The sequence below is a fragment of the Temnothorax curvispinosus genome, unplaced genomic scaffold, assembly GCF_003070985.1.
Source record: "Temnothorax curvispinosus isolate PA1 unplaced genomic scaffold, ASM307098v1 QBEX01008747.1, whole genome shotgun sequence".
Classification (NCBI taxonomy): domain Eukaryota; kingdom Metazoa; phylum Arthropoda; class Insecta; order Hymenoptera; family Formicidae; genus Temnothorax; species Temnothorax curvispinosus.
In genome coordinates this window covers 1-11,801 of record NW_020218527.1, presented here as the reverse complement: position 1 = coordinate 11,801, position 11,801 = coordinate 1, and the positions used below count along the sequence as shown (strand labels likewise).

Genomic DNA, 11,801 nt, shown 5'->3' with positions numbered 1-11,801 from the left:
CGCTTTTGGCAGCGACAAGAATAATAGGAAATCTCCTGTTGCCACGCAGTTTGGCAGCGACAGTTAGGAGTGATGAAATTAAAAAGGTTTTGGATATGAAATTAGTTTCAAAATTAAAATTACCTTTATTCCGGAAAACTCGATTACAAATGTTAAATACGGTTTTAAAGTTCTTACTACGAGTTTAGATTTTGACAATAGAGTATCGACTACTCAAAACTCCGGACTTCGAATAATTACGAGTTAGATTTTTGATAAAGTATCGATTACTAAAAACTCCGGACTTCGAATAACTACTGAATTAATCCTTCGCTCTTATTTATACTTAAATGGCGAGAACCTCCCCGCCTGAGCTTCCCACCATTTCATTGTCTTATCCTAAGGGAGGAGGAAGGTCTTATCACCAAGTGTAACACTCGATTCCCTGTGAACCACGGCCAGAGAACTGTCTCCATGAAAAATCGGATAATTAATCAATATCGATTAGCATTCTTGGCTATTTAAAGATTTTAATATCAATTAGCACTCTTGGTTATTAAAAGACTAAAATTTTGTTCGCACGTAACAAATATAACAAAGGCTGTTGAAAATGATGTGAGATACGTTAGTAATAATCGGGAAAAGAAACCACACGAGAGCACACGAGGTTATTAATAATTCAAGAAATGAACAAAGAAGTCTAGATGCATTAAAAACTGAAAAACAAATACTCGGTTGACGGTATTATTTTTTTACGTAAGAAAAAATGTCGAAGGAATGAGATTCATCCTCACGCTTTATCGCGCGTTTCAGGTAATTCGCTCGCCTTTCTTAGACTTTCTTTCGTCGAAGAAGTTAAATTTCCGACGTAAAAAAGGGAGGAAATGTAAATTGTTCCTGACTCTTCCAGCATAGCGTACATAATTGCATCTCTATATTTGCATACAGCGTCATAAGTTGTCTGGATAGTTTCACATTGTCTAATATGCACAAACAGCTTCTGGAGATTCTGAGAACGAACACTAAATAATTACTTTAAATGATTGACTTCTTCTGTGTTGTTTGCCAATGTTTGACGAAAGTCAACTTTCTGATATAGAAATTATTGCAACAATTGATTACAATTTACATGCAGATTACACACTTGAAATTGTATTGTTATTATTAAACTGTGCGTTTATTCTTTATCCATTATACATATATATTTATTGTCTCATGCATATAATTCTTTAGTAATAATTTCATCTTCTATGCTTTTTGCGTTTAAGATAATACATATATAAATAAAAGACACGATATGAAATGTCAGAGTCTTTCTATGTTAAAACATATAATGTAACATCATATAATTTGGGTTGTACAGTTATTCCACCATGGCGAAGTCAGTTGTGAGTGCAAAGGAATGGAACGAGAAGGGTAATGAAGAGTTTGAAAAAGGCAATTGGTCTGAAGCATTAAGTCACTACACAAACGCACTGAATGTAGAAGAGAACGATCATGACAAAAGAATGTACTATGGAAATCGAATTGCTACTTATTTAAAGCTGGGCAATTACGAGAAAGTGGTTGAAGACTGCAACAATGCGTTAATAATATGTTGTAACAAAATACTGTATCACAGATATCAAGCACTAATAGCGTTAGACAAATTCGAGGAGGCATTTCGGGACGCGGAGATCATTATTTCATGTGATCCCAATAACAAAGTTATTCAGCCCGTAGCGACGCGCTTACGTGAAATTGTACAAGATCGTCGCAATAAAGATATAAAAATTAGTGCCAAGGTAAATATACGTAACTGTTATAAAAGTTCGTCAACTCGCAAGACATGGTAATTTAATCTAGATAAGAGAATAAAAATGAAATATATATTTCATACTGGATTTGAGTATTAGTAAGAGTTTTTGTTTCAATATCACACATAATTTGACAAATGGATTTGAGTTTTTGTCTTTTATTATATAATTATTAATTCTTGTTAAATAATAGTCTGCACACTACGGGTAAAAATTACATCATACAAATATAATGTTAGTTGTTACAGTTATTTAAATTTTTATTGCAGATCATTATATTTAAGTATACGCTTAATTTTGTTTTGTATTAGGTATCAAATTTGCTGGATCAAGCATTTGACGTGAACGTAAGTGAGAAGGGACGTGAAGTCGCTATGAATAATTTGCTTGTGCTCACACGTGACGAAGCTGGTGTCGAGGAGATCTTCAAAAAGGAAGGTGTATTGAAAATCGCACAACTTGTGAAAGTGGACACGAACGAGGAAGTAATCTGTAGCGCGATTCGTATTGTGGGCGAGTTATGCAAAAACAATATTAGTCGAACCGAGTCTGTTATGAAATCCGTCGGTTTGCCTCGGTTCCTGGAAATAATGAACAGCACATCTATACAGAGAGTTAATGCGTCTCAATATTGTTTACAGGTAAAGATCGAGTAAAATAAATGTATTTACATATATTTCAGTAATTAAAAATTTATTGCATATTTCGATTTCAGAATATATTGAACACTTACAGCGGTGTGACTAATAAACTCTATTCAAAACCCGACGAGGCTTTGTGCGCGGCGCATAAGAAGGAAATAGACACCATTCTGTTGTGTTTGTCGTACAGTATAACGAGTATAACGTTAACAGGCCTTGCTAGAGACGCAATAATAGAACTTATTATGCATAACATTCATTGCGTAACTAAGTTAGATTGGGCCAAACGATTTGTCGAACTTCGCGGTGTGCAAAGATTGATGGAGGTAGCCAGTGAAACGGAGGAATACAAATACAAATTCTCGATGAACATCACATCCTCCACGCAAACTATAACTAGTGTGTGCTTAGCAAAAATATATGAAAACGTGTACTATGATGATAAGAAAACATTTATCAACGCCATTGATGAATTTATTGAAGATAAATTGCATTCGCCTGACATAGAATCTAAAGTATGAATTTTGCAACTTTCGATCTTTTCTTGTCATTTAAATTGTTTGAAAATGAAAGGCCGAGTCTTTTTAACTATAGCCGATTTGAGCAATTTAAGGAGGTTCGATGGCTTCATCGGAGGGAGTAGTGGGACGCGGGGGTTCTGGAAACAGCGCACTAGCGTTTGAAGTAGTGGGAATGAAGGGGATTGCTCTGATTGGTCGCCGCGTGTATAATGCGTGCTGCTGTTGCACGTCGTTCACGACCATGACAGTCTATGCAGACAAAAAATCAAGCAATTTATGCTTTAATAATTAATTTTTCTACGAAATGTGCGGTAACCTTTCCCTTTCTTTCGCTCATTTATTTGTAAATTATTAAGTTACATGTGCAAATTTCTTTTTCTTTATCATTTGCATTTTTTCTTGCACTTATTTCATTCTGAAGGTATATGCAATATGTCATTTCCCATAAAAACCATAAGAACCTATGTTAAAAATGCAGCCAGTTTCATGCAATTTTAATATGTTGTTCTGGAATGCAAAATAGAATTATGTGAATTTTTTGGGAATTTTTCACCGTCCCGTTTTGAAATAAATCTACTCCTAAAATTGTACTTTTTAGGTTTTTGGAGTAGATTTTTTTCAAAACGGGACGGTGAAAAATTCCCAAAAAATTTACATAATTCTATTTTGCATTGCAGAACAACATATTAAAATTTCATGAAATTCTCTGCGTTTTGTTGTAGCCATCGAACCACCTTAAACTATCTTTTTTTTAAATAAAAGTGTCAAAGAAGACTTTTCAGTTCTTTTTCAGTTGTCGATGTTTGTATATATTCTGTAAGTTTTAAATTAAAATATGGTTATAACAGAGTAATCGAAATTTATTGAAGAATATGACTTTGTCATTTAGTATTTTCTGAAGCGTAATTTATCAAAAATGTCTATTTTCTATCAAAGTTAAATAACACTGTAGCTTCCTTGATTTTAAATCAGTATTGTTTCACGAAACGTAAAAATTAATGACTTGTTAATCTATTGTTTTACAGGTACGTGTAGTAGTTGCGATAACAGTTTTATTATTGGGCCCGTTGGAGGTTGGAAACACAGTTGTGGCTAAAGGAGGGATTTTAGAAATGATCCTCGTTATGGCAGGAACGGATGATGTATTGCAACAGAAAGTAGCTCTCGAATGTATCGTTGCCGCTATGACCAAAAAAGACAAAGCCTGCGCGATTGTAAATCAGGGTGTAGATGTATTGAAAAAGCTATGTCAATCCAAGGATGATTTAGTTCGGGTTCGAGCGTTAGTGCGATTTTGCGAGATGGGTAGTTCCGGAGACTCAGATGTGACTATCAGACCGTTCGCGGACGGAGTAACCAAGGAATTGGCAGAGGCTTGCAGACGATTGTTGATTAATCCAAAGAAAGAAAAGAGAGAATGGGCCATAAAAGGTCTGTCGTATCTGACTTTCAACACCGGAGTCAAACAGGAGTTGATCAAGGATAAAAGAGCCATTCATACGATGATTGAGATCGCCAAGACTGGTGATCGATCGGTTCTCTTCGGCGTGCTTACGACGTTGGTGAACTTGTGTAACGCTTATGACGATGAGCAAGAACACGAGATGATAGAATTGACAAAGTTTGTCAAATATTATTTTCTCGAGGAACCTGAACTGGACGACGACTGGACAACTCCGTAGAAAGATTGTGCGCATTAGCAAAGGCCGGTGTGATCAGCGATCTGGTGGACGTCGCTAAAACGGACAATCAGAACTGCAAGGAATTGATAGCACGCGTTTTCAACGCGATTTGCAGTGAACAGACATTGAGAGAAATGGTTGTTGATGAAGGCGGCACGGAGGCATTGTTGTCGTTAGCGCTGGATGGCACAGTCGAGGGAAAGAAGCAAGCTTCGCTAGCTTTGGTCCGTTTGGCACGGAACCTCACGAAACGTCCTGAGGTTATAATTCGCGGTCAACTAATCACGGAGGTTGTTCAACCGATCGTAAGTCTTCTGTACCCGGAGTGTTCCGTTAATGAGAATTGCCAGACTCTAACAGCTTTGTGCAATCTAGCTGAAGTCAACGACAGCGTGCGAGAACATATATCCAAAGAAGGAATATTTCAGAAGATTGAAGCCTTTAGGTACGAGAGGGATTATCTTTTGAGATTGGCGTCTGCAAATCTTATAAACATTTTGTTATTAAGCCGTGAAGTCGCTATTCAATATTTCGAGCAAGATAATTCTCGAGTTGAGTATCTTATGTTATTGTACAAGGACGAGAATCAAGATATTAAGTTTGCAGCAGCTGCAGCTCTAGTGAAGCTGACGGTGGCCAACAAAGAGGCTTGCAAGAAAGTTTTCGACTCGAATTTCTGGCTGGAATTCCTACGCTCTTTACTCACCAATCCCAGCAATAATATACAAGAAATGGGTGTTATATTTGTGCTAAGTATGATAAGAAGCGTGGAAGATGTTGCTGCAAAACTCGAAACAGGCATAATAATGGAACTACTGAGAACATTAAGAAACAAGAACAGTACCGTGCAGAACGAGAATATCAAGGAATTGACATCCATTGCTTTAGAGGCTGTTGCGGAACGATCTAGTAAAGAAGCACTCATCATAATAAGATGGGAACGTGATACAGCACGTCGATTAGGGAAATTAGACCTTCTAAATCGTCTGGAAATAAAGTTATGGGTATATGAACATACTAAAAACCTTGTACCCTTAAACATATACTCAGAATTCGGAAGGATACTAACAGGACGAATCTTTGTTGAAAAAGGACAAATTATTCGAAATTTGCGTGCCCTATATATTCCTTATATTTCAAATAAAGCGCTTTAAATAATAAACTAAATGTTACATTTATATTTTTGCAATTTTGTCGTTTGAAACGTAGTCATGCGATCATGTAATTATATTTGTGTTTATATATCTTGAAATATATGTTTACTGTGCAAGACATATTACATACAGTTAATTTATTTGTTACATAAATTTGTCAAAGTAGAATATTAACATGCATATATAGCATGAAATAATACATATATACGGAGACGTACATATATCACTAGGCCGAGCCCGCGCTTTTGGAAGTCACGTAGTCACGTGACATGCAGCGTCGTACCTCATTTGTTAAGTTGTAAGCCGCGATCCGCGCTCTCACTTCTCAGTAGTGTCCCTCAATCTAATCTAACATTAATGCTTGCCGGTTTATTTAGTTGCACTCGTTGAAACTGTTGAAAGGTTGATCAATTGAAAAGTAGAGAAAGTTAAGGTTTGAGCAGCACGAACGAACGTTACGAAGAGGAAACTATCCGACAGGTAAAGAATTTACATTCTGTTTTGTTTTGCAGACAGTCTAAACGAAGATCCAATGTAACAAAGGCTGTTAAAAGTTATACGGGATACGTTAGTAATAATAATCGGGAAAAAAATCACACGAGAGAGCACACGAGGTCATTAATAACTCAAGAAACGAACAAAGAACTCGAGATGTATTAAAAATTGAAAAACAAATACTCGATTGATGGTACCTTAACCCTTCGCAGAACAATTCTGCTACTATCGTCGAATACCTGGGTCTTTTATGCCCAATTAAAATCTCCGTAAAATTTGAAATCGTCGAATTTGAAATATCGAGTGGGTCTTGAAAACCCCACGTGTTCTGCGAAGGGTTAAGTACTTTTATGTAAGAGAAAATATCGATGGAATGATATTCATCCTCGCGCAAGTTAAAATTTATCGCACGTCTCAGATGAATCACTCGCCTTTCCCAGACTCTCTTTCGTTGGAAAGTTGAATTTCCGACGCAAAAAAGGGAGGGGTGTAAATTGCTTCTTGCAACGAAGCGTATATAATTGCATCTTTCACGTTAAAATGAAATCAAATATTTGCATGTAGCATCATAAGTCATCTGGATAGTTCCACACTGTATAATATGCACAAGCGGCTTCTGGAAATTCTGAGAACGAACGCTGAATGATGACTTCAATGATTAACGTCTGTTTTCCAATGTTCAACGAAAGTCAACTTTATAATATAAAAATCATTGCAACAATTTATTACACTAATTTACATGCATGTCTCACACTAGAAGTTGCATTGCTATTATTGAACTGTGCATATATTTTTGATCCATTATGCATGTATTAGGCCTGTTCGTTTTAGCTGAACTGTGCAAGTAGTTCAGCTAAAATCAACAGGCCTATTGTCTCATACATGCATATAATTATTTAGTAATAACTGTGCTTTTTATATTTAAGATAATACATGTATCATCAAGAGATATGGTATTATAAATGTCAGACTCTTTCTACGTTAAAACATATAATGTAACATCATATAATTTGTGTTGCAGAGTTATTCCACCATGACAGAGTCACATATGAGTGCACTGCAATGGTACGCTAAGGGTTACGAAGAGTCTAGGAAAGGCAATTTGTCAGAAGCATTAAGTCACTACACAAACGCACTGAAACTAGAAGAGAACAAAACATACAAAGGAATGTACTACAGAAATCGAGCTGGTATTTATTTACAGCTGAGCGATTACGAGAAAGTTATTGATGACTGCAATAGTGCGTTAAAGATATGCTGTAACAAAGCATTGTATCGAAGATGTAAAGCACTAGAAGCGTTAGGAAGATTCGAGGAGGCATATCAGGATGCAGAGATTATTATTTCATTAAATCCTAATAACGAAGATTTTCAACGCGTAGTGGAGCACTTACGTGAAATTGTACAAGAACGTCGTAAGGAAAAGTCACATATTAGTGCCAAGGTAAATATACGTAACTATTACAAGTTTGTCAACTTGCAAGACATGATAATTTAATCTAGATAAGAGAATAAAAATGCAATACATTCTTCATGTAAGTATCAGTAAGTTTTTGTTTCAATATCACACAAAATTTGACAAATGGATATGAGTTTTTGTCTTTTATTATATAATTATTAGTTCTTGTTAATTAATAGTCTGCATACTATACGGGTAAAAATTACATCATACGAATATAATGTCACAGTTATTGCAGATTATTATATTTAAGTATATGTTTAATTTTGCTTTATATTAGGTATCAGAAATGCTGGATCTAGCATTTGACGTGAACGCAAATGAAAAGGAACGTGAAATCGCTATGAATGATTTGCTTGTGCTCGCACGTGACGAAACTGGTGCCGCGGAAATCTTCAAAAAGGAAGGTGTATCAAAAATCGCACAACTTGTGAAAGTGGAAAAGAACGAGGAAGTGATCTGTAGCGCGATTCGTATTGTAGGCGTGTTATGCGAAAAAAATCTTACTCGAACCGAGTCCGTTATGAAATACGTTGGTTTGCCTTGGTGTCTGGAAATGATAAATAGCACGTCTATAAAGAGAGTTAACGCGTCTCAATATTGTTTACAGGTAAATATCGAGTAAAATACATGTAGTTTTATTTTACACGTATTTCAGTAATTAAAAATTTATTGTACATATTTTGATTTAGAATATATTGAACACTTACATCGACATGAATAATAAACCCGATTCAAATCCCAATGAGGATTTGTGCGAGGCGCAAAGGGAAATAGACACGATTATGTTGTGCTTGTCGTACAGTATAACGAGTAGGACGTTAAAAGGCCTTGCTAGAGACGCAATAATAAAACTTATTATGAGTAATATTCATTGTGTAACTACGTTAGGTTGGGCCAACCGATTTATCGAACTTCGCGGTGTGCAAAGATTGATGGAGGTAGCCAGTGAAATGGAGGAATACTATTCTGAATCTTTGCTGGACATCACATCTTCCACGCAAACTATAATCAGTGCGTGCTTAGCAAAAATATATGAAAACGTGTACTATGATGATAAGAAAACATTTATCAACGCCGTTGATGAATTTATTGAAGATAAATTGCATTCGCCAGACATAGAATCTAAAGTATGAATTTTGCAACTTTCGATCTTTTCTTAGCGATCTTTTTAACTATAGCCGATTTGAGCATTTAAACTCTAGTTTTAAAGCAAAAATGTCAAAGAAAATCTCCTTTTCGGTTGTCGATATTGCATATAGTCTGTAAGTTTTAAATTAAAATATGGTTATAACAGAATAATCGAATTGAAGAATATGACTTTGACATCTGTAGCATTTTCTGAAGCGTAATTTACTAGAAATTTCTGCTATTTTCTATCAAAATTAAATAATACTGTAGCTTCCTTGATTTTAAATCAATATTGTTTCACGAAACGTAAAAATTAATGACTTGTTAATCTATTGTTTTACAGGTACGTGTAGTAGTTGCGATAACAGTTTTATTATTGGGCCCATTGGAGGTTGGAAACACAGTTGTGGCTAAAGGAGGGATTTTAGAAATGATCCTCGTTATGGCAGGAACGGATGATGTATTGCAACAGAAAGTAGCTCTCGAATGTATCGTTGCCGCTATGACCAAAAAAGACAAAGCCCGCGCGATTGTAAATCAGGGTGTAGATGTATTGAAAAAGCTATGTCAATCCAAGGATGATTTAGTTCGGGTTCGAGCGTTAGTGCGATTTTGCGAGATGGGTAGTTCCGGAGACTCAGACGTGACTATCAGACCGTTCGCGGATGGAGCGGCCAAGAAATTGGCTGAGGCTTGCAGACGATTGTTGACTAATCCAAAGAAAGAAAAGAATATGAAAGAGTGGGCCGTAAAAGGTCTGTCGTATCTCACTTTCAATGCTAAAGTCAAAGAGGAGTTGATCGAGGATCTAGAAGCCATTTTTACGATGATCGAGATTGCCGAGACTGCTGATCAGTCTGTTCTCTTCGGCATGCTTACGACGTTGGTGAACTTGTGCAACGCTTATGACGAGCAAGAACCCAAGATGATAGAATTGACAAAGTTTGTCAAATATCATTTTCCCGAGGAATCTGAACTGGATGACGACAACTTCGAAGAAAGATTGTGCGCATTAGCAAAGGCCGGTGTGATCAGCGATCTGGTGGACGTCGCCAAAACGGACAATCAGAACTGCAAGGAATTGATAGCGCGCGTTTTCAACGCGATATGCAGTGAACAGACATTGAGAGAAATGGTTGTTGATGAAGGCGGCACGGAGGCATTGTTGTCGTTGGCGCTGGATGGCACAGTCAAGGGAAAGAAGCAGGCTTCGCTAGCCCTGGTCTGTTTGGCACTCACGAAATGTCCCGAGGTTATATTTCCTGGTCAATTAATCACGAAGGTTGTTCAACCGATCGTAAATCTTCTGAACCCGGAGTGTTCCGTTAATGAGAATTGCCAGTCTCTAACAGCTTTGTGCAATCTAGCTGACGTCAACGACAGCATGCGAGAATATATATTCAAAGAAGGAGTATTTCAGAAAATTGAAGCTTTTGTGTACGAGGGAGACTATCTTTTGAAATTGGCATCTGCAAATCTTATAAACATTTTGATATTAAGCCGTGAAGTCGCTATCCAGTGTTTCGAGCAGGATAATTCTCGAGTTGATTATCTTATGTTATTGTACAAGGACGAGAATCAAGATATTAAGTTCGCAGCAGCAGCAGCTCTAGTGAAGCTGACGGTGGCCAACAAAGACGCTTGTAAGAAAGTTTTTGACTCGAATTTCTGGCTGGAATTCCTACGCTTTTTACTCACTAATCCAAGCAGTAAAATACAGGAAATGGGTATTATATTTGTGCTAAGTATGATAAGAAGTATGGAAGACGTTGCTGCAAAACTCATCGAAACAGACATAATGGAACTACTGAAGGCATTAAACAAGAACAATACCGTGCAAAACAAGAATATCAAGGAATTGACATCCATTGCTTTAGAGGCTGTTGCTGAACGATCTAGTAAAGAAGCACTCGTCATAATAAGATGGGAACGTGATACAGCATGTCGATTAGGACAATTAGACCTTCTAAATCGTTTGGAAAAGAAGTTATGGGTATATGAACATACTAAAAATGTACCCTTAAACATATACTCAGAATTCGGAAGGATACTAACAGGACGATGATGTCTTTGTTGAAAGATGACAAAATATTTGAGATCTATATGTCCTATATATTCCTTATATGTCAAATAAAGTGTTTTAAATAATAAAATAAATGTTGCATTTAAATTTCTTTTACAATTTTGTCGTTTGTAACGTAGTTGTGCGATCGTAAATAATTACTATATTCGTGTTTGTATATCGTTAAATACATGATTACTGTGCAGGGCATACATACAGCTAATTTGTTATATAAATTGCCGAAGTATGATATTAATACTGCATAAAATAATACACGGAGACATACCCAGATAGCCAAGTCTGTCGAAAACAGATTTTGTAAAATCTTGCTACAAATGTTGACAAGAAGGATACAAATTTAATACAGAATTTGATTTAACAAATAATGTCGACAAAATGCTAGCAAATATGTAACAAAATCTGCTAACATAATTAGATAGCAAATTGCCAACAAAATGTAAGCAAATGTGGCCATGTAACCCGGCCGACAACAAATTGGCAGCAAAAATTGAGCAAAATTTGCGTTGAGCACTCTAACAATAAATTGGCGGCAAAAATCGAGAAAAATCTGGTGTAGCGCTGCCTGACGACACTTTGGCGGCAATATACGGGCAAATATACTACAAAATACGCGCAAGGTCTGCGCAGTGCTGATGTCTAATGATAAATTGGTGCAAAAATTGAGCAAGACCTATTACAATTTAACGATATATTGATATTAATTATATATTTTTAATTTTTTTATTATATATATATATATAATAAAAATAAAAATATATATACTTAATATCAATATATGTATATAGTAAATCAATATTTACATATATGATTGTGTTAAGGGGATCCTAAAGACGTTTGTATTACCGACCGAATTCTATATC

General features: G+C 36.1%; 2 protein-coding genes across 2 annotated transcripts; both read left to right on the top strand.

Moving 5' to 3' along the window:
• Nucleotides 1-1,347: 1,347 nt before the first annotated feature.
• Nucleotides 1,348-6,294, top strand: LOC112458154 (protein unc-45 homolog B-like). The gene is given in 6 exon segments (XM_025021603.1): nt 1,348-1,763; nt 2,087-2,416; nt 2,491-2,931; nt 3,963-4,601; nt 4,604-5,623; nt 6,286-6,294. Coding segments are annotated over 6 exon segments (2,850 nt in total). The 5' UTR covers nt 1,348-1,352.
• Nucleotides 6,116-11,028, top strand: LOC112458159 (protein unc-45 homolog B-like). Its single transcript, XM_025021613.1, has 5 exons — nt 6,116-6,253; nt 7,290-7,712; nt 8,008-8,337; nt 8,420-8,857; nt 9,202-11,028. Exons 2-5 carry the CDS (start codon nt 7,302-7,304, stop codon nt 10,921-10,923), a joined length of 2,901 nt encoding a protein of 966 aa, XP_024877381.1. The 5' UTR covers nt 6,116-6,253; nt 7,290-7,301; the 3' UTR covers nt 10,924-11,028.
• The last annotated feature ends 773 nt before the right edge of the window (nt 11,029-11,801 follow it).